This window comes from Melozone crissalis, unplaced genomic scaffold (genome assembly GCF_028551555.1).
Source record: "Melozone crissalis strain CALT ecotype California unplaced genomic scaffold, PUWL_Pcris_2 ptg000012l_1, whole genome shotgun sequence".
Classification (NCBI taxonomy): domain Eukaryota; kingdom Metazoa; phylum Chordata; class Aves; order Passeriformes; family Passerellidae; genus Melozone; species Melozone crissalis.
Window position 1 is genome coordinate 535,736 of NW_026535790.1, and position 25,958 is coordinate 561,693.

The window sequence follows — 25,958 nt, forward strand, 5'->3', positions numbered from 1 at the left end:
TACAGTCCTGTAGGTCACTCCAGGACTGGCATTCCTTGCCAGCACAGAGCTGCCTTCTTTCCCATCCCACCAACTGAGCACCAACAAATTTGCAGCAGGCATGGCTGTAACTGGAAGCTGGAAAATGCAGCTCTTTGGTATGAGGCTCCTTTGAGAGAGTTGCAGGAAAGAATTGGGAAAAAAAAAAACCAAAAGAGAGAAGTGGGGTGGTTGCCAGAGTGCCAGTGAGCCTTGGAGGGCACTGGGACAGCCCAGGGTCACATGCCCGACACATCCTGTCGCCAGACCTCCTCGCCAGCAATGTACGTGGCTTGCACATACAGGCTGTCATTCAGCATTAGGAAATCTGTGTGGGACAAGAGAGAAAGAAAGCAGCTGTCAGAATGGAGCTGCTGCAGTTGGCTGGGGAGAGCTGAGATCACTGGGGAAGGGTTTCTCCCCACCCCAGGATGGCACTGCAGTGCAATCCTGGCAATGGCAGCTCTGCTTTCTGCTCAGCTGAGATGTGGGGGGCACTCCAAAGGGTTTCCCAAACACCACCAGCATCCAAGGGAAAACCACTGGAGCAAAAGGGAAAAACCACTGGAGCAAAAGCCCAGAGCATATCCCAGGTGGAGCAAGTCTCCCTGCAGCTCCCACCAAAACAGGGCATGAGCATATGCTTACAAAGCAGCCCCTGCTTTGCTCCAGCACTGTGAGCCCTGACACCATTGTCTCCATACCAGTACGTGCTGTGCCCACACCAGTACCTGCATCGGAGTCATAATTCAGTGTCCCCTTTTTATGTTCAATCCCCAGGAGCTGAGCGGGATGCAGAGACGCCGCCTCCAACGCGGTCTCTACCGAGCACCCTTGGACAGAGAATTTGGGAGATGTTAGGGCAGCCAGAGCCCCACTGCCAGAGCAGCCCCAGTCCCCCTGGACAAGGCAACACCCAACCAGGCAGTTGATGGACCCAAGCTGGAACACCCTCAGCACAGCCAGCTGGAGCTGGGAAGGGACATATCCCTACAGGAGAGAGCAGGCATAGGAAAACTGAACACCTAGGGTATGGAGAAGAGAAAACCATGCACTTTTGTGAGGAAGAAGCAGGAGAGTTCACCTCTCATTAGTTCTATTAGTTCCCCCTCAAAAAGGGGGAACTGAGGGCACTGATCCCAGCCCTTACCATGTCTCAGGTGAGAGGGAACATTCCTGGTGAAATGGACACATCTGGCAAAAGCAAGACCTCCTCCTGTGTCAACATAGGGAGCAGCAACTTGTGGACAAGGCTCTCTTACCTGTGGCTTCTTGGAAGTGTCGCACACAAGTGTCCATGGTCGCCACGCTGCCACTCAGGGTCTTTGTGCCTGGGAAGGAACAGGATGGCACTGAGCAGCGCCCATAGCTCACAGCAAGCAGCAGGGCACTAGGGAAGCATAATGGGACGAGAAGTGCAGAAGTCCTGTGTTGCAGGAGGAGCAAGCTGAAGACCCTGCAGCCACTTCCTGCTGGAGCACAGGAACAGGTATGTGGGTGTTATCCCCAGCTCCACTATCAGACCAGCTGCACTGGGTGAAACCAGCTCACAACACAGGCATCTGCTGCCAGAGAAAGGGAATGGAGAAAGGAATGCTCCTTCACTGAAATACCGTCCCAGTCTTCATCTGCTTGGGAATGTGAAACTTAGGGAATTTAGCTAGCAGGAAGTAGTAGTGTTATAATGAAGAAAAGGGACAATAAATATCTCTAAGATTTCTCTGTCCTTACTAATGCCCTGAACCTCTAAGACCCTTGACACTGGGCAATGAAGCTTTCTTTCAAAGATGTTGCAGACAGCTATAACTGGCCAGATCCTCCATGAGGGTGGCACACTTCTCCTCTTTACCAGGAGTTTCATTATCCCCAAGGCCAAGTCACTGCAGATCCACCAGGCATCAAAACCCAAGCGGGTGGCACAAACGCTGCCACACACCGACAGGGACAGCAAGGTGTGCTCAGCTCCTCAGGAATGGTGCCAGTGGCAGCAGTCCCCAGCTCTTCAGCAGAGGGACAGCACTTACCTGCGATGTACGTGTTCAGCCCATCGATTTCCACTACCTGCTGACCCAGCGTGTGCCGACCCGGTGCCAGCCCCATGCCAGCGATTGCATCTGTCACCAGCACCAGCCCTGGGGAACAGAAGGAAAGGGGCCTTGTCAACACTGCTGCTGGTTCTGCTGCACCTCCAAGTACTGTGCTCTGTTGACCCTCCCAGAGAGGAACCAGGTGTCTCCAGCCACATCGCACCAAAGCGAGAGGACTGAGGGATGAGCACATGTGGCTGTGACCTTCCAGACAGCAATGGCAACACAAAGGTCTTCTGGGAGTTGGTACAGTGCTTGGAGTGGCTGGTAACAGTGTGGGGACTGCCATGGCTCACCTTTGGGGTGGGCTCGGTGGGCAATGCGCAGGGCAGCGGGGTTGGTGTGGATGCCATCAGAAATCATGCCATAGAAGACCCTCCGCCCAGCAGGAATCTTGTCACTTGTCAGCAGCCCCACAATGCCAGGGTCACGGTGGTGGAACTGCTCGAGGGGAGAAAGGGGACAAGCTGTGGAGGACCAGGACAACACTGGCTGAGACTTCACTTCAGGGGATGCAGTGCCATCTCTATCACAGTGCCTGGCAGCTTTACCAGGCAAACCTGGGCATGGCCGTGAATCACAGAATCACAGCTTGGTTTGAGTTGGAAGGGACCATAAAATTTATCTTGTTCCAAACCCTGCCATGGGCAGTGTCACTTTCCACTATTCCAGGGTGCTCCAAGCCCCATCCAACCTCACCTTAAATGCTTCCAGGGACAGGACAACCACAGCTCCTCTGGGTGCCAGGGTCTCAGTACCCCCACAGCCAAGAATTTCTTCCCAATATTCAGTCTAACCCTGCCCTCTGACAGTGGGAAAACATTCTTCCTTGTCCTGCCACTTCAGGCCTTTGTCCAAAATCCCTCTCCAGCTCTCCTGGAGCCCCTTTAGGCCCTGGCAGGGGCTTTGAGGTCTCTCTGGAGCCTTCTCTTCTCCAGGTGAGCACCCCCAGCTCTCCCAGCCTGGCTCCAGAGCAGAGGGACTCCAGCTCTTGGAGCACCTCTGTGGCCTCCTCTATACTCACTCCAGCAGCTCCACATCCTTCTGATGCTGGCTCCAGGGCTGGAGGCAGCTCTGCAGGTGGGGTCTCACCTGAGTGGGGTAGAATCCCCCCTTCCCTGCTGCTCACACACAGGAGGGGGTTCTGGGTGCACCCAGCAAGGGCATGTCCCGCTCTCACCCACCAACACTTCCTAGTCCTTCTCTGTGATGAACTTCAAGAGTCGCTACATCCTTGACTCTCTTTCAGATCCAGCAAAAGGAATGTGAAGCCAGAGGTTCAGTGCCAAAACTTCACTACAAAGCATGGTACAAAACCAGCTGGGGAGAACACAGACCCATGGGGAGCAGGAGAGAAAGCCCAAAAGCAGCCCTGGAGCAGGGCAAGTGCCTCTGGGGACTCACCGGCAGCATGGCATTGAAGAGGTGAGTGATGAAGGTTGCTCCGTGCTGCACAGCCTCCTCAGCCTGGGAGAGATTAGCCACTGAGTGACCTGGGAACACAGACCAACCCCTGATTCCTCTGCCCACCTTTCCACTGATTTCCCTATAGGAGCAAAGACACTCCATCACTGGACTATGCTTTTATGCCCACCCTGGCCTGAGGTCTCAGATGGTCTGGACATCTGTCTGTGACCTGGGGGGATTCTGGGAGTGGGTGTTTCACCTGAACTCCTTCAGTATTCACACCACAGCTGTCACAATGCTGCCTTGCTCACAGCATGCTGTCTTCAGGCTGAGTTTGTGGTCCAATGATACACCTTTCTGCTGGCCTCAGATACTTAAATGTTTTGTAGAGAATTATCAGAGGACACCCTCACAACAGTGGGAACTTTGCCAGGAAAACATATGGGAATCAAACTATCCAGAAAGAAACTTCTGTTTCCCCAACAGGACAGCAGCTCTGTGGGCTAACCTTGCCTTTCTGGAGTTCTTTATGTGGCTTTGGGATAAGAGATAGTCTGCTGTATGAATGCCCTTTTCACTTGAGGTTTAATTTAACCCTGAATAACTTCCTCCCTTTAAAAAAAAAAAATCTTCAATGCTCTGAGACAAAGAAGAGTTTGTAAAGCAAAGGAAAAGAAAAATGCAGCCAGTTTAAGTCAGAGGCCAGCCAGATGTTGGAGGGAGAGGTTCCTACACTACTGCTGGTTGAAAAACAGAGTTATCAAACCAACAGTAACCTTTGGAAAATGATTTCGCCTGTCTAAGGCCTAAAGCAGTGGAACTTCAGAGTTTGAACCTTCCACATCATCAAACCTCCACCTAAGACTGCTATTCTTCCCTGTGTTAGAACAGCACCTTGTGCTTACTGCAGGGGCTCCTAAGTCGATAGAAACTTGGGCCCTTGCCGCGACAGACTGACAGCATCAAGCGAGGTCCCCATTTGTGACAGGTCTGTCACATCCAGAATCCCACCCTGTGCAGTTGCATTGAGACAGTGTCAGAGACGCCACAGCCCCAAGGGAGGGGCGGCCAGAGCTCCCCCCACGCCCTGGGTGCCCCGGCCCTTACCCAGGGAGACGCAGATGCCCCGCTTGGTGAGCTCCCGGATCACCTCACTGCTCCTCCTCATTTCAGGGGCCAGGGTCACTATCTGCACGCAGTCCAGGGAGCCGTAGGTGGCAAGCAGGTCCTGGAAAGCGCCTGCCTCAAAGGTGCGGAGGCAGTGCTCCGGGTGGGCACCCTTCTTCTCCTTGCTGATGAACGGCCCTTCCAGGTGGGCTCCTGTCAAACAGGAACAAAGAACCGTGACCCTTCCTCCCCCTGCCAAGGACCAAGAAACCTGCTGTGTCTACTCTGCTCCAGTCACACCCTTGCCATTTTTCTGCAGCAAAACACATGTCAGGCGACTGTGAGCTCAGCACAGTGAGGATGCAGTGCTGGCCACTGGCCAAGCCAAGCCACCCCACTGCTCCAAGGGCTGGAGCAGTGTGTACAACAACAGAAAACACAATAAAAGCCAGGCATGGACTAAGGGACAAGGTGGGTCTGTGCCCACCTGTGCATCCCTCCCACTGAGGGTTCCAGCCCCTATTTGTGCTCTGTAACTTCTTTCACCTCAACCATGAACAAGATAATTGCCCATCTAGAGTAGCTCCACAGAGGGACAAATCCACTTACCCAGGACTCCTGCTCCATGGGCTCCACCATTTCTTACACTGATCTGAGGGAGAACCTAGAGAAAGGGGTTTGTCAGACATGGCAACACAGATACAGCCCCCCAGCCTCCAAATGTCAGGTCTGCAGGGAGATTTGTAGCTGGACCACTTGGGACCATCACAGCCCATAAAGGAAAGGCTGTCTCCAAGTCTTAATGTGCAGAGCTTGCTTGGGAGACGTGGCTGTCTCAGCATTCTAAAGGCTGAGGGCAAGAAACCCAGGGTAGAGTCCAGCTCCTCACGCCCATGGCTTCTCTGCCCTGGCAGCTATCCCAGTCTTGGCCTACCCACCTCCTGATACCAGCTTCAGTTCCTGATCACCCTGCAGATGGGAGAGGAGAAGGCTCCTTACCTGGTGGTACACAGATGGAGGAGAGGTCACCAGGGTGGGACAGAAAGAGGTCACTCCATGGGAGAGGATTTTCTGACTGACCAGGTCAATACCTGATTTGAAGTCATCTGTAGCCAGAGAGAAGTCCACCCCAAAGCCTCCTGCACCACAAACAAAACAGGGGTGAAACTGCTGCTTCCCCAGGAGTGTGCTCCACCCAGAAACACTGAAGAAAGACTTTGTGTGAGTGGAGGGAGATGTTCCATTTGTAGGGTGCTGACACAGAGGGCTCCACCAGCACTTCTGTCCTACATTCCAAGGTTCCACAAGTACAAATCTCTCCATCACTGCCCTGATTAAGTGCTCTTTCCCATAGCATCCAGTGTTTTGCAAGCATAACCTTTTTATTTTGATGCAGGGCAAAAATGTGACAATTCCCAGCCGAAAAGGGAACTGCCTACCAACTTTAGCTACCATAGAACAAGCCCCTCTTTCCTTCTGAACAGAGCTGTTGCTGTTAATTGTTATTGTTCCTTGCTCTATTGTTATTGAAGTCTTGCCCTCTCCTCCCACATCCTGGAAAGTGTAGGGCAGGGATCCTGCATGTGCAAGTGCAGGGTAAAATATAGATAAAAATGAGTTCAGAGGAAACCCTCACCTGGCCAAAGGGGATCACTTACACAATAGCAGCTACCATAGGCAAAATTGCTCTTTGTCATTGGTTGGGTGACTAACACCTCCCCTGAGCAACTGAAACGTGGCCATGGGCAGTGGGGCTGGGGGTCAGGGATGGACAAACCCGGGACGCCCCCAGTCTGTGAGTGCATGTAGCTTCACTGTACCATTGATCTGGACATCGATGAAACCTGGGGCGATGATGCTGTCCTTGCAGTCCAGCTGGACATCAGCAGAGCCCTTTTCGTCAAAGAAGAGCTTCTCTGGGTTGAGGATCTTCCCCTCTCGCACCCACAGGTCCTCCCTAGAGGGACAGTCACACACACCAAGCTCTGGTGCCATCTGCAGCACACGGAGCAGGTGGCTGTGCCCCAGCGATCCCGAGCAGAGTGCATCCCACCGGCAGCTCCAGCCACGGGCTCTGCGATGTCTGCCAGAGCACAGCGGCTCTTTCAGCTGGGACACAACGAGCAGCCCTCTCTGCCTGGCTCTGGCTCTACAAAACTCACAGGAGTGGGATTTTCATGGGCTGCCCCTCGGATGAGGTGGTGATGATGGCCAAAACACCAAGGGGCTGGCAGAAGAGGCAAAACAACAGGGACCGTACACCGCAGCCACCCCATCTCCCTCCAAACCCGGCAGAGGGGACACGGGACGGCAGAGCGCGGCAAGGGGAGCGCCAGTAGCCGGTGCACAAGGGGAGCTGGGACCGTCCCTCGGCACTGCAGGGCTCAGGTCAGCTCGGCAGCCTGTCCGGCAGCCCCACAGCCCTGGCACCCACAGACAACACGACACCCCCAGACAGCCCTGGTACCGCCGGCCATCTCGGTACCCCCGAGAGCCCCGGTACCCCCAGCCACTCTGGCGCCGCCGGTGCCCTCACCTCTGGAGCCGGTGCTCCCTCAGGATGCGGCAGTTGGTGAACTGCACGATGGGCGCGTCCGAGACGGATTTGTTGGACGGCATCGCGGGGCAGCGGGAGCCGGCGGCAAGCGCGAACCCCCTAGCGGCCGGCGCAGGGGGAAGGGACCGGGAGTGGCGAAGCAAAGCCAGGCCCCGGCTCCGGTGCGAGCGGCTGCCGCGGGACTGGACAGCCGGTGAGGGGCGGAGGCACCGGAGCACCGCCCCCGGGGCAGGCGGAGGGTGAGCTCCCGCCCCTGCCCGGCGCTCTGAGCCGACGCTGTGAGGAACAATCCCCACGGGGCCGGGCGGGCGGGCGCCGCCGCGGCACGCGAGGAGCGCCGGCCCGGGGCGCTGTCCCAGCCCGGGGCACCGGGGCCGGGGGCGTGGTCTGGGCGCGGCCTCGCCCCGCGGCACCGCCCACCCCCGGTCACCTGAGCGCGCTGGCACGTGCCGGGATTCCCCACCCACCCTGCGGCACGTGACCGGCCTCAGAGAGCCGCCATCACGGCAAGGGCGCCGCCATCTTGAGAAGGGCGGCGGCGGAAACCCTTCTCGTGAGACCCCATCGTGAACCCGTCATGAGATCCCATTGTGAGACCCCTCCCGGAACCCCCGTCATGGGATCCCATCGTGAGACCCCATCCTGAGCCCCCGTCATGGGATCCCATCGTGAAGCCATGCTGACACCCCATCCATCGTGAGACTCCATCCGGAGATCCCCATCCTAGACTCCATTTTGAGACCTCTGAGAACCCATCCTGAGACCTCCATCCCAAAATGCCCACAGTGACACCCTGGGGCCCCCAGCCTCTGTGTACCCGAGGGAAGCTGACAAGGCATGGTTCCACTCAGGTGATGTAGGCTCTAGCACTGCTGCTGAATCTCTCCTAGGAAAGAAAAGTGATGGGGGATGTAATTGTGTATGAATGTAATATCCCTGTCTGGCCTGGACTTGGATTTTTATTAGGTTTTGAGCCATGCTTATCATTCCATGATGTCAGTGCTTACCCATGCTACAAGCCGCTCCTATTGTCAGCAGGATGCTGGGGAAGGGGCCTGAAAGCAAGAGATGGGAATGATGCTGGTTGAGGCTGGGAAAACAATGTGCAGCACTGTTTTGGGAATTTGAGACTGGTTTTAGGCCACAGAGATGCTCCAAAAGCTGAACCCCTCTGCTCTAGAGCCAGGCTGAGAGAGCTGGGGGGTTCACCTGAAGAAGAGAAGGCTCCATGGAGCCCCTTCCAGGGCCTAAAGGGGCTCCAGGAGACCTGGGGAGGAACTGTAGACAGGGGCCTGGAGGGGCAGGACAAGGGGAATGGCTTCCCACTACCACAGGACAGGGTTAGATGGGATATTGGGAAGGAATTGTTTCCTGGGAGGGTGCTGAGGCCCTGGCACAGGGTGCCCAGAGCAGCTGTGGCTGCCCCTGGATCCCTGGAAGTGTCCAGGGCCAGGATTGACAGGGCTTGGAGCAACCTGGGATAGTGGAAAGTGTCCCTGCCCATGGCAAGGGGTGGAACTGGACGAGCTGTAAGGTTTTCCTCATGAAATTATGCACATCTGGGACACCCAGCACTGTATTGCTGGGAACGATTTTTAGCTTCATACAGGTGGAGGAGACCCCAAAATCAGAAGTTGAGAAGATGAATTCTAAAAACAGCGCTCAGCCCTGCTTATCTGTCTGTGAAGAAGAAAGGGCCCATCCAAGCTGTTAAATCGAATTTGGATGTCAGAAGGCGTGTATAGCACCCAAACTGCCTGTGGCCAAACAGGTCCCTTCCCCAGGAACACACAAGTTGACAGGGCTGTGACAGTGACTCGAGCTGGCAGTGGAAGAGACACTGAGGTAAAGGCAAACACCGACTGCAGAGATAGGAACACCCACCATAAATATCCTGCCTTTGAGCCCACCTGGAGCAGTGACAGAGCTTCACCTCAGAACCCTTCAGCCACACAGATCCTCAGGCTGCCAGTCCCAAGCCTGGATTAGTGCTGAGAGCTCCTGTCTGTGCTGCTGGGAGAAGAGAACAGCCTGTGCCAAGCAACGGGCATCTGCTCCTGGAGGCTGCAGGTATATCACCCAGCCCAGCTTATGGCATGTTCTGCTACAGTCTGAATCCTTTGGATGTTCTCCCTTTATTTCTCAGCATTAAATTAGCCCTGTCTTGCATTGCCAATACTGCACACTCCCCTAAGAATAATTCCATGTTCTTTCTCTCCACTGCCCCAGTAACAGGCAGAAGGAATCACAGGCTGTAGTTTTGCTTGCATTTTCTTTAGCAAACGTGGTTTTTTTTCTTCAGGTTGAGTTATTTTTAATCTGGCTCAATTCCCAAATCAGGTTCACCGCCTGGCAGCAAGAGCAGTTGTACCTGTGCACTTGGGAGGAGCTGGGAGCACATGGAGCAGCTGCAGGAGCAGGGCAGGGGCCAGCACTGCTGCTGCATGAGGGCTTCTTGAAATATGGCCTTGTCTTCTGATTTTCACAGGCATTCACAAAGATGTGTAAGAAATTGTCCCAAGGCACACAGGAGCCATGGAGGCTGCTTAGAGCAAACTGCCAGTGCTGGGAATATACATGATTTCCCAAGATTTGTCCTCAGCCTACCTCATCAGACAGCCATTAGAAGAGAGTGGCTGAATTCACTCTCTGCCACTCAAGTCACCCTCTTCCCCTCTGCCAAAAGCAAAGGAAGAAAGCACAGGTGTAACAGCACAGACAGGACAGTTCAAAGTGCCAGAAAAGGCTCTGGAACTTACACAGTCCCTGCTATCCCCTTGATGAATCCTGAAGAGCCAAACCTGATCCTGTGTTGAGGGCAGCCTGTCCCTCAGCAAAAGGAAAACGGGAAAGACACGCCACCAGTTCTCCAGGAGCTGCACCTGCCCAGCTTGTCAGGGGTCTGTAGGTACCTTATGGGTACAGTGTGGGTGCCAAAAGCCTCGGCCCCTAAATACTGTAAGGTCAGGGCAGGATTTTTCCCTGTGTACTTTTGTGTTGTGACACAAGAACCAGCTTGGCTGAAAACCACTGATACAAGTTGCAAAGCTGTGTCTCTCAGGAGCTCACTGAAGAAAAAAATAACAGCATCTATTAGCTTTAACAGGAACAAAAATGGAGAAGCATTTTGGGACAAAATCCTTTGACCGTGAAACAGAAAATTCCCATTTCAGGGCAAGTGGCATTGCAAAGATGTGCTCTGGGTTTAATTTAATCATGTCAAGAGAAAAAGATAGTTAATAGCTGTAAAACTAAGGCCAGAGGTTGCAAGTCCTGTGCATCAGAGACAAGTAACTCTCGCCTGAGCACAGTGATGGTTTGGACAGTACAGCCAGCTGGAAACATCAGAATGCCCTACAATCAGTATCCCGTGGCCAGCCTGGGAAAGAAACAAGGTTTGCTGAGAGCTGCAGTCATTAGCTCTGCTGTTACTCTGTAATTAAAAACAGCAACTTCATTTCTGGGATCAGCTTCTCATAACAAGGTCTTTATTTCTCCAAAGCTTTTCTTTTCCAGGTTACTATGCTTCTCTGAAGCCACATCTCCCCAGGAACGCCAATCTCTGAGCAATCAGAGATAAAATGCTGGTACTGAAAAATGCTTCTCCAACAGCAGCGAAAACAAAAATTGCTGCCTTTGGAAAAAAACAAACAAAAAACAGTGTGAAAGGGTTAACAAAGAACAAGGTCAGCAGGCTCTGTGGAGGCATTGTCTGTGCTGGCAGCTCTGGCATCTGGTCCTGAACCTCCCAGAGCCTGCACTGACTGCGGCTGGCCCTGTCCCTGTGGTGCTGCTGCTGCAGAGGCCCCGCTCCTCTCCTCTCCTCTCCGCAGGGCTGACTCACTGCAGCGCTCCCAGCCACGCACGGAACACAAAGGCACCATGGCTGTGCCGGCACTGCCACCCCCTTCCCCTCCTCCAAACCTCCACCGAGCCAATCCCTGCCAGCTGGGACTGCCCTCTGATCTGCCGTGCTCCTGGCAGTAAAAGACTTTCAAAAACCCCAAAGGTCCCTCATCTTCTTAATGCCGCGAGTCACTTGAGAAACGTGCTGATGCAATAGAACCAGCAAAGGGCTTGAAATGGGAGTTTCCAGCCGGGAGTCATCACAGAGGATTCAGAGCATCACATGTCATGGCTGAGGCACTACAGACTAATGTTAATCTGACTCTGGGTGTATTTACAGGTACTTGGCACAAAGTGATCCTCCCCCAATCCATGCTCACCCCAGCTCTATTCTTCTTGCATGGGTACATTAATGACTAAGGTTTCACGTTCTAAGGCATGAAGCAAAATGCCATTGAAAGGATTTTCCCTGCACTGGTTCTGGTCCTATTAACTGCCTCTACATGATGCCACCAACTTACAAGGGACCTTAAGGTACCTTGGAACTGGGGGGCTTTCAATTGCTTATTGCTTTTGAGATGAGAGCACTTACCTGCTCTCTTAAATGCAAGACTGGCAGTAGGGTCCCCTTACAGAAGCTAGAACCAAATGTTAAGCATATTTGCAACCCCAGACAGGGCCCTCTCCTATCCTTTCACACAATTTGACTTGCCAAATTCAATTCCTCTCAGTAGAACTGCAGGCTGGATGTAGCATCCTCTCCAGAGCCCGGGATTGGGATTCAGCCCTCAGCTGCAAGTTGTCACACTGCACCAGGAAAGCTCCCTCTGCAGTCAGTGTGAGACAATCAACCTACAGATTCCATAAACATTTATGACCCCTGGGGAAAGCCTAATTTCAGAGATTTAGTCTACTTTTGCTGATGAAAGGAATGACTGAAACCATTCAGGTCGGGAATGTCTCCTTCTACCATCCACTGCTTCAGCAGGCATGCAGGATTTTCCTTCAGTCAGCTTACACCTTTGTACAGCCCCACCACCATCTCACACTGCCACAAAGCAAAGCACTGCCCAAGCAAAACCAGCCCACTGAGAGGTGACTGCATAGAGATCAGTGTTCTAGCAAACAGCAAAAAATAAGCCCAGTCTTTGTAAATAATTACTGCTGACCCTGATGGGACAAGCAGCTCATAGCTAAAGTCTCCTGAATGCCCAGAGTGTGCACACAGTGGCCCCAGGCCTGGGCTGGGCAGCACCCTTGCCAGGTTAGAAGCTCCAAACAGCTTCAGTGAATTCCTTCTGTTCTGGCCACAGCTCTTCACGGTACTTGCACCCCTCACTGGACAGGCACCTTGGTGAAACACATACATGTATTTTCATTCCCACCCAGGTGAAACATCCCTCCAAATACATCAGCTTGGTTTGATGCCAAAGGCACTGCTAGCACCAGGTGTCTGAGAAGTAACATTTTGGCTTTGCCACTGAAAGGGTCCAACATGTATTTCCCATATAAGCTTGGCAGTACTCAAATCCTCTGGCCAGAGGAGGCTGCTCCAGCATTCAGCAGCTGCAGCACCAGAATCTCCCAGCTCAAATGGTCCTGTGATTTATAAGATAAAAATACAAGTTCTTGACTGAAGCCATTTTGTTGATGAGACTATTGTTGAGGTACTTCAGAGGCAATTACTATTCACAGTACAGCTTCCAAGCAGCTCAGCTTCTGCAGGGCCAGCACAAGGACAGGCTGCTTGTTTCCTGACAAGGCAGCTCCTCTACAGGCTGCAGCCTGCACGTCTCTCCCTGGCCCTTGGCACAGGCTGCAGCTCCCTGACCCCTGGTCACAGAGCACCACACTGAGCCAGGTGAGATCAGGGTGAGCACAGCCCTGCATCCCTGCTCACCAGGAATACGGCCCATGGCAGCAGCTGGGAACCACAGTGCCACAGCCCAGGAGAGCTGGCAGCATCACTGGCATGCTGCCCAGTCACTTCGGGAACCTGCATGCCTCAAGAGACCTCACCCTTCCCAAAGGAGCAGCAACAGCTGGAAATCAGAGCCAGGGACTCGTTACAGCAATGTAGTGAGGAAGTTTTATTTGGAAACATGGTAGAAGTTTGTAACCCAACACTGGGTGCACGACTGATGCCGGAGCATACGCAGTTACTATTGAAACACGGGAGTGTTTCGGACAATTGCTGTAATAAAACACAAAATTCTCATACTCCAATACCAGGACACTACAGCAATCTTTAGAATCAAAATTACATCCAAGGAATTCTCTGCACTTACAATTTACCCCACAGTGTAATCTACCTATATATAAGATTAATATATATAGCATGGGAAATTGAAAATCCTTGCTCCATAGATGTATGAACATGTCAAGTCTTTTATAAATAAACATCCAGTGAAGAGAAAAAATTACATTTCTAGTTCATATTTATACATAAAATACTAACAGCAATGGGTGGAAAATTGCACACGGGCCACCCCAAGCCATGCAGCAGGCCTGGAGCAACCCATCCAAGTTAATATTGAAGTACACACAGGACAGACGAGTCACTAACATATATTGCGCATTTACAAGAGATCAACTACCAAATTGGGACAACTGTACACATTGGAGAAACCATTTTCATTCTGGAGCTTTTTTTTTTGTTAAACGTAGATTTGTTACATCTCTTTACATCATACCGCAACATTTACTTCGTGGAGAGGATAAGGGCAACAATGAGGCCATACAGACCCAAGACTTCAGCAAAGATCAAAATGAGGATCATCCCCACAAATAACCTGGGCTGCTGTGCTGTGCCCCGGACACCTGCATCGCCCACGATGCCAATGGCAAAGCCAGCAGCCAGACCGCTGAGACCCACGCTCAAGCCAGCGCCCAGCTGAAGGAAGCTCCTGTGGGACAGAGATGGAACAGTTTCAGTGGCAAGGAACAAGACACCCAGTCCTAAGCCCCTAATTCTTTCAACAAGCCCAATGTGTCTCAAAGCAATGCTTACTGACACTCCTAACTCTGATGCTTAAAAGATAGGCAGCAGTGAAGGATCTTCACCTGATGTTCATGTGAACATCGTGGCTCATACACAGAACTGAGTTACTGGGTTCATCTGGCCACCAGCAGGCTCAGTATGCTGTGAGAACAGCACTTGCAGCAATGCCTGTCCCACAGTACTTTGCAGCCTGTTAGTAGCTGCTCATCTCCAACCTTCAGCCACAGCACATTCAGGTGTCTTGCACTGCAGAAGCTGGGCAGGAATGGTCTGTTTTTCCAAGAAGGAGAGCATCCTGTGGAGCAGTCCCTACCAGTGTCTGCTCACCTGGTAATTGCAAAGGACCATTTGTATCTGCTGTTTTAGACCATGTCTTGTTAGGCCAAGCACTCTGCTCACAGGTACAGCCTGTACAGCAACACAGATACGTGTCACTTCAGCAGCATTGTTTAATTCCAAGAGGGCTCAATCACACCAGTTCCAGCTGTTTTCAGAAGCCAAGAGCAGACTAAATTTCAGACTGTAGCTGCTAGAGGCCCGAGGTATAGCTCAAGGATTGACTTACCACAGCAAAAGCAATATTAATTATTTACTTGCATCTCCCAGGCAACAGCAGATCTGTTTAGAGAGTTTTGGAAACACCTGTGCATGCAGGTCTGGAGTCTGGCATCATGACACAAGCTCTGCCTCCTCTCCCAGTGCTGCCTGTACATGGTTGCTTCCAAGCCACAGCCCCACCATATGAGCAGTGGGACACCCAATTGATCTGTGACAGCCAGTACAGCCAACTCCACTGGGGCTGAGGCATCTGACAGGACAGCTGGAACCCAGCCCATGCTCTAAAGCCTAGCCAAGCACATTGAGCACTGCCAGCCCTTCCAGGGGCCTTGAGCCAAAACCACCCCCACACAGAGCATCAAACAGTGACAGGACAGTCTGAAACAGAACTGCCAGATGCAGCAACTTACTTGAATAGCGTGATTTCAGGTGAGAGGGCATTGGCAATGAGCACTGCCACTACAAGGCCGTAGATCGCTATAATACCCGCCATGACCACAGGGATGATGGACTTCATGATCAGCTCAGGCCTCATGACAGACATGGCTGCAATACCTGTGCCACTCTTTGCTGTTCCATATGCAGCTCCCAAGGCTGGAAGAGAAAAAAAATGCATTACACATATCCCCAGATACCATTTCTTTCACTAGGCTGCAGTTAGAACAGCTAAGTCAGCACAAGGAAGGATTGTGCAAAACTAACACAGTCACATGACAGCCAGGAATACTCCCCTAAGGGATGAGGAAGTGACCTACCCAGAGTCCTACTCCAAAAAGGATTAAGAGGTGCTGTTCAAACACAACTGATAGCAGAATATCTTCCCAGGCCAGCTTCACAGTGGGGCACACCCCCAGCAGCCATCCATGCCCCTCCTTGGGGCCAAAATCCAAAGTCCCAAAGGGAACTCCAGTGTTTGTGTCCTCCCAGAGCCCACACTGCAAGGCTCAACAAAGCACATCTGTTTACCCCAGCAGAACACAGCTGAGAGCTGGGCCACCTGAACCGAGCTCAGCTGCACAGATCTCCTCTGTGGGGCCCATTCTCCCACAAAACCCATTTGCCTATGCTTTGGCCCTGGAGTTAAATGTGCCATTGCAGCATCAGACACACTGAGAGAGAAATCAACTCAAATATTACTGCTCCACATCATTCATTGGAGAAAGGCTCTGGCACATGGAGAGTGTGACCTCACCTATGAAGGATTCTGGTCTGAACACTTGCCAATCCAGCCACTGGACTTGTAGTTTATAGAGGACCACAACCACCTTACACCTAAGGTTTCCTCATCATCTCTGTCAACACTTGAGCATGCAGAGACCTACACAGGATGATGGGTTTATCACCTGCACCAGAGACCTGGAAGAGGCCAAAGCACTATCCCTAAGTAACTTCTGCCTTGAAAACTTGGTATAAGGCTCACAGAAACTTCCTCAAATACATCGTTCTTTGATTCTGCAGTACTTGAAAAGACATCATTCCTTTCAGCCTTACTGGGGAGTACTCTGGAACTCCACAGCTTCCTACTGTATTCACCATCATCCAGAGATGATATGCATGTCAACTGCCAGCCAGGAATAAGTCCCTGAAGCAGCAGAGACAGGCATATGGAAGGGCAGGCAGTCTCCTTTTCTGACACCATCAAGATTGCCCTCAGAGGTCAATCCTATTAGGCAAGAAAATGTTCTTGCATCTGTTCTAAAACACTGCTGGAGTCCACTTAAACTGTGGGCATGTAACGTCTTTGTACTGTTCTGAGACCTAAAGTTACATCTGCTCCACCCACAGAAAACCAAGGTTTCTCCAAGGGAGAGCTGCTTGTTCCACAAAGATGTGTCACTGCCTTACACCAGTATTAGAGCTTGAGATTGTGCACCTTGTCCTGAAGAGTTGCTGGGAGGTATTTGGGTACATGCTTCCCTGCTTCTCACTCAGCACCCCCATAAAGCCCATATTTAGTGTAGTCATCATCCTGGCTTGGCACTAGAACCCCACACCATTCATACAAGCAGCACCACTGCACTAACACAAGGTTCATTCTCAGAAGGAAGTTCAGTTTTAGTTACAAAACCCTGAAGGGAAAGTCTCATTAACTACCAATTTGTTCTGTGCTAGCAAAGCTCTTGAACCTTGACTGGCACCAAGTGATGTAAAGGGCTATTTTGGGCTACTCAGAACTAGAACCCAACTTAGGAAGCTTGAGCCAGGAGCAACTTCAGGCTGCAAATATCACATGAACCTGGATATTAGCACATGGACCTAATCAGCCATTTCAGTGATGGCTCTGTTTAGGGTGTAGCTCTTAGGAACTCTAGAAAGAAATCACTGACTTGAACCAGAAAACCTTTTTGTTGGACAAAGCACCTTCTAAGAGCTGGAACTAAGCCTGAATCCTGGTTCCACTGTCTACTCTGTGTACAGAATTTAGCAGAAACCACTTCTCCTGTCTGCAATCTTTTACAAACCTCTCAAAAAATGCAGAGGCTTATGAGGGAAGTTCACTATTTAAAGTTTTATCACTTCCTCCAAAAGCATGAAGCTACTTGGGGGTGTTGCAATTAATGCAGTGATGGATTAGAGAAGGTGATTTTGTAACCCCACTTACAAGAAAGTCAGCTTGCTCAAGCTTTTGTGGAGGGGCAGTGCAGCACGAGTTTGTCAGCTCCCAGTTAAAATCCCAGAAGAGGCCAGATCTTATGCCTTGAATTTGTTTTAAATACAGTTTGAAAGAAAGCCTATCTTTACCAGTCTTCACATGACAGTCTTAGATGTCACTGAAACTCTACTGAACTCCCACTGGTGGCCACACAGAGCTTCAGAGCTTGGCACATCTGCTCCCAAGGAAGCCTTCACCACCACCCCACCCAAGAGACATCTCCAGCACCTTACAAGGCGGCTTTACTAGTCTGGCAAGTAGTCCTTGCATCTTTGACATTATCACAGTATTACAGGGAAGGTGGCAAAGACAATACCTGCTTCCCACCATGCCTCCAAGTGGCACAGCCACTCAGTTTTGGGCTACAGACACCCTGGCCAATGTTCCTCCACACCTTCACCTCTACCTTGCAGCAGCTCTAAAACAACTGAAGCACATATAACTCATATGCTACATTTAAATATCTCTGATCAATTGGAAGGATGTGTTTTCCAAAATCTTGCTAAACAGAGTTTGAGGAGAGCTCTGTGGCAGACACTGGAAATGGGGCAAGAGCTGTACCTCTGCTACACACCAGGACTCTGGGTTTCTGTGTCAGCTCATCCAGCTCCTTCACCTCTAACATACAGGCCAAGCAAGCTCCAAACACTACCTTTAAAGAGGCAGACCTGTCAAAACATTTACCTGGCAGGTCAAAAAGCGCTTCACCTATCTAGTTCACCAGAGACAGAATCCATGCTGGTCTCTAACCAGGAATTGTGCCATTTAGAAGTTCAATGATGTTACAATACAGAGAAATCGCAATGCACATCACTCAAGACCACCTACTCCCACTAATCCTTGTTTCAGAGGTTAACCCCCTTGTGAAATACCTGATTTACTCCTTGAACTCACAGCCCAGAGTTGATTTATGTACTGCTCCTGGGGGCAAAATGCCCTCCCCTCTGGGCTGAGGGTATGCTGCCTGGCACCTCCCCCTATCTGTCCCTTTGACAGTGCTAGCAGAGAGGGTGGGGCTGCGCAGCTCCAGGATCAAGTATGAACCAGACAGGCTCTTGCCAGATAGGCTGCAGTGCCAAAGACTGAAGCCTGGTTGTACTCTTGCCACTGCCACAGCTCCACAGGGCTCCGCCCGCATCCTGCTCGTCAGATCAAGGGCAGTCCCAGCATCACAACCAACTGCTCCAGCTCCAGCAGGTGACTGTGCTCACTCAGGGCACACATCAAGAAGAGAAACCTTGCAATTAAATCAGATGCAAGTCACTCCCTTGATACAGAAGGAGGCTGTGAGGAGCCTTCCAAGTTCAGAGATCTAGTAGCACAGATCCAGTTTCACCAGTTGATATACTCACCCAGGCTCAGAACCAGCCACATGCACTCCAGCAGCATTTGGCCCATTCAAGGCCAGGGATTCCTCCCACATCCCACCATGGTGAACCAGATTTCCACACTGCATGTGAGAGATTTGCAGAGCACTAACATGCAGAACTTGCCTGCATGAGAAGTGAGCTAGTAAAAAAAGCCACTTTCCAATTAGGATACCACTGGTTACTATCACAGCAAGCATGAAGGACCATTTGGGATGAGCACTTACATCTGGAGCCTTTTAAAACTAATCATTATCAAATGGGCTGCCCTCTGCAGTAGGCAGGCTTCCCTGGGAGCAGACAGGCACCAATTCACCAACATCTATTCATCCCTGAGCAGGCTCTTCTTAAAAGGCTGGAGAAATGTTCAAGGTGACATCCAGGTGAAGCACAGTCCTTGCTCTGCCATAGCAGAAACCTGGACACTTCCAAAGAAACAGGCTGCTTCCCACAGGCTGGCCCTGCCCCCTCCCACCCCACCACACTCAACAGCTCCACCTCAAGTTACAGTAATGGATACTTCTGGAAAAAACCTGCTGCTCTGCCCAGGTGCAGCTGCACAGAACAGACCAGCTTCCTTAGGGGAATTGCACTGGAGCCTATGCAAATTCTCATCACACTGGCTGAAGCCTGTTCCCCGATGAAAACCCCAGGAGTAAACAGTGAAGCTGCTCTACAGGAAGCTGTAAGCTCAGAACCCTTTAGTGAGTCACCTGTTTCAGGATTAGGGATAACTTTTTGTTCTTCCATAATGTAATGAAAGGCTGCTAACACTGTCAGCTTACTGCATTATCAAAATTCTCCAAGACTGGCAGGCCTTTTAGTCTTGGGTCAATACATCTGAGAACTTAAAAAACCACCAGCTCCTTGAGACATTGCTGTAATAGCAGCAGTTCAAGGAAAAGAAAGGATCTGCCAGCCAACTGTCCAAGAGCTGCTTCAACTGGCACTCTGGATTGTCACACAGAGCTCTTTGATTTTTTAAGTATGGTAAAGCACTTGGCCTTGGAGCACAGGCTTGTCCTGCAAGCTGCAAAGCCCACCCAGACACTCAATACATATCTTTATCATCAAAGAGGCTCCCTCACAACACCTTCAAGAGGACCCACTTCACAAACCAGGTGACCAGTGTACTCCAGGTACCGACTGGCAGAGCAGTGTGTTGCACCCCTTAGCAAGACCCCTTTCTAACCAGCAGGTCTCAGGGGAGCTCAGAACACTCAGCAGCACCCACAGCTCTGCTGCCCCATTGCTGTGGCACGGGACAGCCCCTGCCTACACCCAGCAGACACTCCTGTGGCCACAGCAGCCTGACCCAGAGCCTCTGAAGGAAGTGAGTGCAGCCAGTTACGCTTCACTGGAGAAGCACACACTGCTGTAAACCACTGCTTCAAGGAGCACCCAACAGACTGCTCAGGCTGGGATGCTGTTCACTTTGCAACATCTGTGCACAACCAGTCAGGCTCTGGAGATGGAAGAGGCCAGTTCTAGGAAGGAAAAAAGCTGACCAAGAGGTCCTGAGGCAGCTGCTCCCACCACAGGGGAAACACCTGCAGGCTGTGTAGTGACTCCAGGGTGAGAGGGATCCATCAGGAAGCCACAGTACAAACTGCAGCACAGCTGCTTAAGCCATGTTCTGCAGAGCCAATGGTTTATAATGATGATCCATCTCATTCTCAGTGTTCCCAAGACTGGCATTTACTGAGAGGAAATGCTGCCCTTGTTGAGACGCCTTCCCTCATTCTTAAGCAGTAGAAACATCGCCTACCTCACTTCTGTTACAGCTCTGAGGTCTCAGCCATCCACTGCTTTACCTGCTGTAAAGGACAAAAGCTTAAGCTAATCTCTACTGCAGACAGTCTGGTAGTTCACACACCTGCCCACATCACATTTGGAGCAGAAAATTACCTTGAGCTGCACTCCATCTTATTTTTACCTGCAAGCAGCTCTCCTGTTCCACCTCCCCACCTCTCAGACAGTATTTTGAGAAGCACAGGTGCCAATTGCCTTTGAGGATGCAAGCTGTTTACAGTCATGATGTCTTCCAGAATCAGACTGTGCAGGGCTGTCAGCTGCACCAAACTACATGTTCTGAGCCAGCTATTTCACCATGGAGGTCCCTTAAAAGCCAACCAACTGCTATGAGATCTAAAGCCTTAATTTAAAACAAAAGTACTATTTCCCTGCAGCAAAAAAAGGACTAATTCAACACTGGTGGCTAAAGTTCTCTTCAAGAAGAATCTTCCAGCTGCTTGGCAGTGCAGCAGGTATTGAAGGCACTGAATGCCCAGCTGGAGTTCAGGCCTAAGGACAACTCTGCTCAGCATGGAGCTGTCACACTTGTGACAGCTTTGCACAGAGCACCAGCACACACACAACCAGACAGCTCTGCCCAACACCACACTTGTCCATTCTGGTGTGCTCATATCACATGAAAAAGCTACAATAACTTAATCACTCAACAGTACCTGACCCACCCCATGGGAAATAAGGAACTGCAGCAGTGAGAACAAGTTGTAATCTGCAAATAACCAGACAGGCTCAAAGATGGCCAAGGTCACAGCAGCCTGCTCTTGTCTCTGGCTGACCAGAACAAGTTCTGCTATCTATTTACCATCAGCAAGTAGTGCTCACACAGCACATAGGACTGCTCCAAGTCACTTGTTTTCACATCAAACCACCCTGGACAGTATAGAACCTGAACATGTTTACTAGAAACATATCTTGGAACTACAAGCTCCACAAGAATGTGATCTTTAGATATAGCATGAGTCAGATATGATTCACTGCACTAATTAACACGGATCCAGGACAATTTTAGAGTTTTAACTGCTTGTCCAGATTTAGCTCCTTACTTCAAAATCAGGGTTTTTTTAACAACTACCATCAGAACATGCTGTGATGCAACATGCCTGTTACAAAAGCTACATAACTGCAAGTTTCAGTTTATCCTCTGTTGACACCTCTGCCTTATTGCCTTAAAAATACAAACTGCTTCACTGAACAGCCACACCTAAGAAATAATTTCCCATCACCACTATCTATAACCTGTTGTCCAGCACCTGAACCCATCCCTGGCCCTGGCAAGAGCACCTGCATGGCTCAGACCTGCTGGTATTACAACATCAGAGGTCAGGATAGACCTCTGAACTCATTGAATCCAGGCAGACTAGACAGATTCTGCATCAAGGACCTCTCACAAAACAGCTGCAACACCACAGACACCAAGCCTTCATCAACAGAGCTCATGCACTGACTTTGCATTCTCCTACCCAAACCTTCCCCCTGCAATCCCACAGCACCATGCTGTCATGCTGCAGCTTCTAGGAAAGGCTTCTCTGCTGGTTCAGACACGCCAGCACCACTCCAAACTCGTGTTAAAGAGCTGACTCAAGTCTGCATCCCTCACTGATGTTTCAGCTGAAGCACACTCACACGTCACTAACATGGTGTCTAAAGCCACACAGCCATGTTCTTTTGCTTCCAAAAGCCATTCTGCAAGAGGAAATCAGCAACTCCTTCCTTGGAAGGAAAGCTCATTATTTAGGACCATTTTGCAAAATGCAGTGAACCATTGACTATTTTTTCCCAACAAGTAACTAGGTCTTAGTTTCTTCCTCCATTATCTTCAGTAGCCAAGAGGCAGGTAGGTCAGCAGTCCCAACTCTGGTTCCTGTGGCATTTCAACCACTGACTTTCAGGAAAATTTTTACCTGTCAAGAGTGAGTACAGTGTCTGAAATGCAAGGTGGCAGGCCACTGGCTGCCCTCAGCATCAACATCTGCATCCCACCACCATGTACGAATTAAACACACCTAACCAAGCTTTTGTTTTATCAAAAATGTAAGTCACAAACATGGCTGGTGTGGAACCAGTCCATGGTGCCCACACCAGCATGGCTAGACAGCTTCATCTCAAGCACCAATTTTAATTCACTGTCCACTTGGCTCTCTGCATGATTTCACCTCCCACATGCATCAATTAAGAGCAGCTTCCCAAAATCCATCCTGCAGACCCAGCCACCATCCTAGAGGCCATATTAACACAATGGGATCCCAAGCACCTCAACAGCACTTAGGCAGCTTGAGCTACGACCAATTCAGGACTAGAAGGGAGCCAAAGACCACTATGTTCACGTCTGTGGAGACATGGGCTAAGGCTTCAGAAAGGAAAGCTAGATTGGTTCCTAATTGTTTTATGCCTAATTATTGTGATACCTGCATTTGGAAAAAAAACAGCTGAAGCCTTCCCATGTTAGATTCAAAAGGGAACAGCAGGTCTGCCCCCACCAAAGAGCAGCAAACGCTGTGCAGGAACAGCAGTCACCTTCTGTAGTTTAACGAGGCTCTGAGAGACAACGTGTTAAAGGATGGCATTTCTGGTGCAAACCAGCATTTACAGCCCCTACATCTGAGCTCCTTCAGTGGGGAGAGCAGTGCCGCAGGATGACCCAATTTACACCGCACTGAGCTCGCTGCCTGGAGACGCAGAGGGAGGGCCATGGAGCGGGGCTTCCCCGTGCCCGGCATCCCCGTTCCACGGGGCAGCTCGGAGCCCGTCCATCGCCTGCAGGGGCATTAACGTCTCCAAGGCGGCCTGCCCGCCAAACGACCGCACATTTATGTTTAATCCCGTTAAAAACCGGTCTTGCGTTATCCGGGGAATGGTTTAGACACCACGTCCGAGTCACAGTGGGAGAAGCGCCGCCGCCGCGGAGGCCGGGGGAGGCAGAGCCGGCGGAGGCAGATCCGGGGACTCCGCGGGCAGCCGGTGCCGGGGTACGACCCCCCCCAGCCCCGGGGGGACCCCGGCCCGCAGCTGCCCGGGGGAAAGGGGGGGGCGGCCCGGGCGGCACCGCCGCAGTCACGTGGCCTCGGGGGCTCCGCCGGCGGTGACGTCACCGGCACGGACCCTCCGCTGCCCCCGAGAGCCCGGATGGAGCGGGGGAGGGGGTGGGGGGGCGCCCCCAGGCCCCAAGAATCCCAGCCCCTGCCGGCGAGGGCGCCCCGCCGGGGCAGGGGAGCGACGGGGAAAAAGAAGCCGCTTCCCCCACACCGCGCTCCCCCTCCTCCCCACCCTCCCCCCGGCCCCTCCCGTTGCCGGTCGGTGCTCACCGCTGAAGACCATGGCGGCCGAAGCGCCCATCACGGCGAAGAAGGAGGCGTACTCGGGGCTGGCGCCGGAGGACATGGCTGCGCGAGCCGGGCCGGGCCGAGGCGCCGCTAGAGTCGGAGAGCGAGAGGGCGGGGGAAAGGCGGAAAGCTCCGCCGCGGCGCCGGTCCTCGGCGGGCAATGCTCGGCCACAAAATGGCGGGGGAGCGGGCGGGGCAGAGGGAGCCGGGGCGGGGGCGCAGGGAGGGCGGCGGCGGGTCCCGGGGCGCGGAAGCTCCGTCCCGGCAGGAGTGGCGGCGGCGCGCGCGCTGCGCCCTAAATACGGCCTCCGCAGGACAAAATGGCGGCGGCCCGCCCGTCACGTGATCGCACCCACCGCCCCCGCCCGCCCCGCCCTCGGCGCACACCACGCGCGCGGCAGGGGGGACGCCCGCTCGCGCGCTCCTCACTGCTCCTCCCCGCGCCCCGATCCCGGTTCCGCGGCGCGGCCGCCGGTGAGGTCAGCGGCATCCGGGCTCCCCCGCCCGTCCTCAGGTCGCAGCGGCGGCGCTGGCTGCCCCGCTCTGATGCCCTCCTCTCGTTCCCCCCTCTGCGCCGCCTGGTTGAGCCCGTCCTGCCCGACGGCCGCGGTCCGCTGAGCGTGATTCAGCTCTCATTAGCATAAGGGGCGTGCCCCGTCACGGCCCCGCCCACGCGGCGGCGGCCTTGCCTCGGGCCGGTGATGTTCGAATCGTGTCCGTGTGTCCTGTCCCCCTGTCCTGTCCTCCTGTCTGGTCTGTGTGTCGTGTCCCTGCAGCACCGCCCGGGCCGTGTCCCGTCATCTGACCCCAGGGCGCGGCTCCTGCCGCGGATCCCCATGTCCGTGTTCCGGTGCCGCATCCCCCACTGTGCGTCCCGTCGCCATGTGCCGTGACCCTGGTGCCATGTCCCGTGTCCCATGTGCCGTGACGCCGGTGCCATGTCCCGTGTCCCATGTGCCACCTGCCCTGTGCCTTGCCTGCGTGCTGTGCCCCCTTTCCTGTCCGGCCCTGTAGCCTGAGCTGTGCTCACCTCTTGTGAGCCTTCCACGAGGCATCAGCTGTGCCCGTGGGGCAGTGCTGGCCTGGGCTCCCCTCTAGGGCCTTCCAGCCCCTGCACTCCACATCTTCCAAGGGTCCAGTACCAGCAGCATCTGTTGGAGTTCTACTGCCGTCCCATCCATCGATCCTGCTCCCTTGGATGTGACAACCAGCCCCTGGCCCATCCTTTTCCCCAGGCTGGAGGTGAGCGGGTGGGCTGGGTCTGAACCACGGTATCGTCCCTCCATAGGCTCTGCCACCTACTCTCTCCTGCAGGCGCTCCCCTGAGCCAAACCCATCCCAAACCATCGCAGAGGGAGGCTCCTACAACCCATCCTGGAAGGGTGACTCATGCCATTCTGTTGCCCAGGGTTTGGGGGGTCATTAACAGTTCCTGCTGCCACAAATCTGGCTGAGCTTTCCGTGTCCCAAAACACCAGGTCTCTCAATTACTCAAGGGCCACCTGCCTTTTCCCCTGTGTTGCCACTTTTCTGGCCCCCTCAGCCTTGGTAGAGCCCACAGGGAGGCTGAGGACAGGATTTACTTTGGCAAATTCCTTGCTGCTGCTTGAGCACAAAGGGTCCTGGCACTTCAGTGGGCAGAGGTGGCTGGCATGTGCTGGGGACTGGCAGCAGGGCATGCTGGTTCTGAGGGGGAGACTGTCACCAAGTCTTCATGGGGACATCCAGCACATACATGGCCCATGGCAGAGGTTGGCTGGAGGCACAAAGAGAGCAGTGGGCTGGGAGTCAGCCACGGAGGTGGAGCCTGTCCTGAGCCCTGGCAGAGGTGGCTGCAGGGGCTGTGCATCCCATCTGGGAGCACACTGCCACTGTCACCACCACCACTGCCATCAGCACTGCCACCATCATAACCACCACCAGCACCACAATCATCATCACTGCCACCACCAGCACCACTCCCCCCATTGCTGCTTTTCTACAGTGGGACATGAACTTTTTCAGTGTGGTCATCGTTGTCATCGCTCTGTGGTGGTGGCTGTCACTGCTAGCAGTGTTTCCAGCAGCTCAAATTTAACCTTTCACTGTCACAGGACAATCCCTGCCTCTCGGCTCCAGAGCAATTGGTCACTGAGTGCATTTCTCACACCTTGGGCCACTGGCAGCATGAGCAGTGTGCTCACCAGATTTGGGCTGGTGAGGGGAGGTGGGGCTGGGCCTGTGGT

At 52.7% G+C, this 25,958-nt stretch overlaps 2 protein-coding genes across 2 annotated transcripts; both read right to left on the bottom strand.

The window, feature by feature from the left end:
- Positions 1-219: 219 nt before the first annotated feature.
- AMDHD2 (amidohydrolase domain containing 2) lies at positions 220-7,452 on the bottom strand. Its single transcript, XM_054270961.1, has 11 exons — positions 7,156-7,452; positions 6,440-6,576; positions 5,619-5,758; positions 5,229-5,283; positions 4,620-4,832; positions 3,510-3,598; positions 2,402-2,546; positions 2,043-2,150; positions 1,281-1,349; positions 750-851; positions 220-346 (listed from the first exon to the last, which is right to left on the bottom strand). The coding sequence occupies exons 1-11, from the start codon at positions 7,236-7,238 to the stop codon at positions 258-260; spliced, it is 1,230 nt and encodes a 409-aa protein (XP_054126936.1). The 5' UTR covers positions 7,239-7,452; the 3' UTR covers positions 220-257.
- A 5,645-nt stretch (positions 7,453-13,097) lies between these two features.
- On the bottom strand, positions 13,098-23,999 carry ATP6V0C (ATPase H+ transporting V0 subunit c). The gene is made up of 3 exons (XM_054271246.1): positions 23,716-23,999; positions 14,992-15,175; positions 13,098-13,928 (listed from the first exon to the last, which is right to left on the bottom strand). Exons 1-3 carry the CDS (start codon positions 23,789-23,791, stop codon positions 13,724-13,726), a joined length of 465 nt encoding a protein of 154 aa, XP_054127221.1. The 5' UTR covers positions 23,792-23,999; the 3' UTR covers positions 13,098-13,723.
- Positions 24,000-25,958: the final 1,959 nt, after the last annotated feature.

Bases quoted from the DNA above. Each gene is read 5' to 3' on its own strand.
- AMDHD2 (XM_054270961.1), bottom strand. From the start codon at position 7,238: ATGCCGTCCAACAAATCCGTCTCGGACGCGCCCATCGTGCAGTTCACC. The intron at 4,833-5,228 runs GTAAGTGGATTT...CCTGTTTGACAG, and splicing joins CCATGGAGCAGGAGTCCTGG to GAGCCCACCTGGAAGGGCCG. The intron at 852-1,280 runs GTAAGAGAGCCT...TCTCTGTCCAAG, and splicing joins ACACTTCCAAGAAGCCACAG to GGTGCTCGGTAGAGACCGCG.
- ATP6V0C (XM_054271246.1), bottom strand. From the start codon at position 23,791: ATGTCCTCCGGCGCCAGCCCCGAGTACGCCTCCTTCTTCGCCGTGATG. The intron at 15,176-23,715 runs GTGAGCACCGAC...TTTCTCTTCCAG, and splicing joins GGCCGCCATGGTCTTCAGCG to CCTTGGGAGCTGCATATGGA. The intron at 13,929-14,991 runs GTAAGTTGCTGC...TCTGTCCCACAG, and splicing joins CCTGAAATCACGCTATTCAA to GAGCTTCCTTCAGCTGGGCG.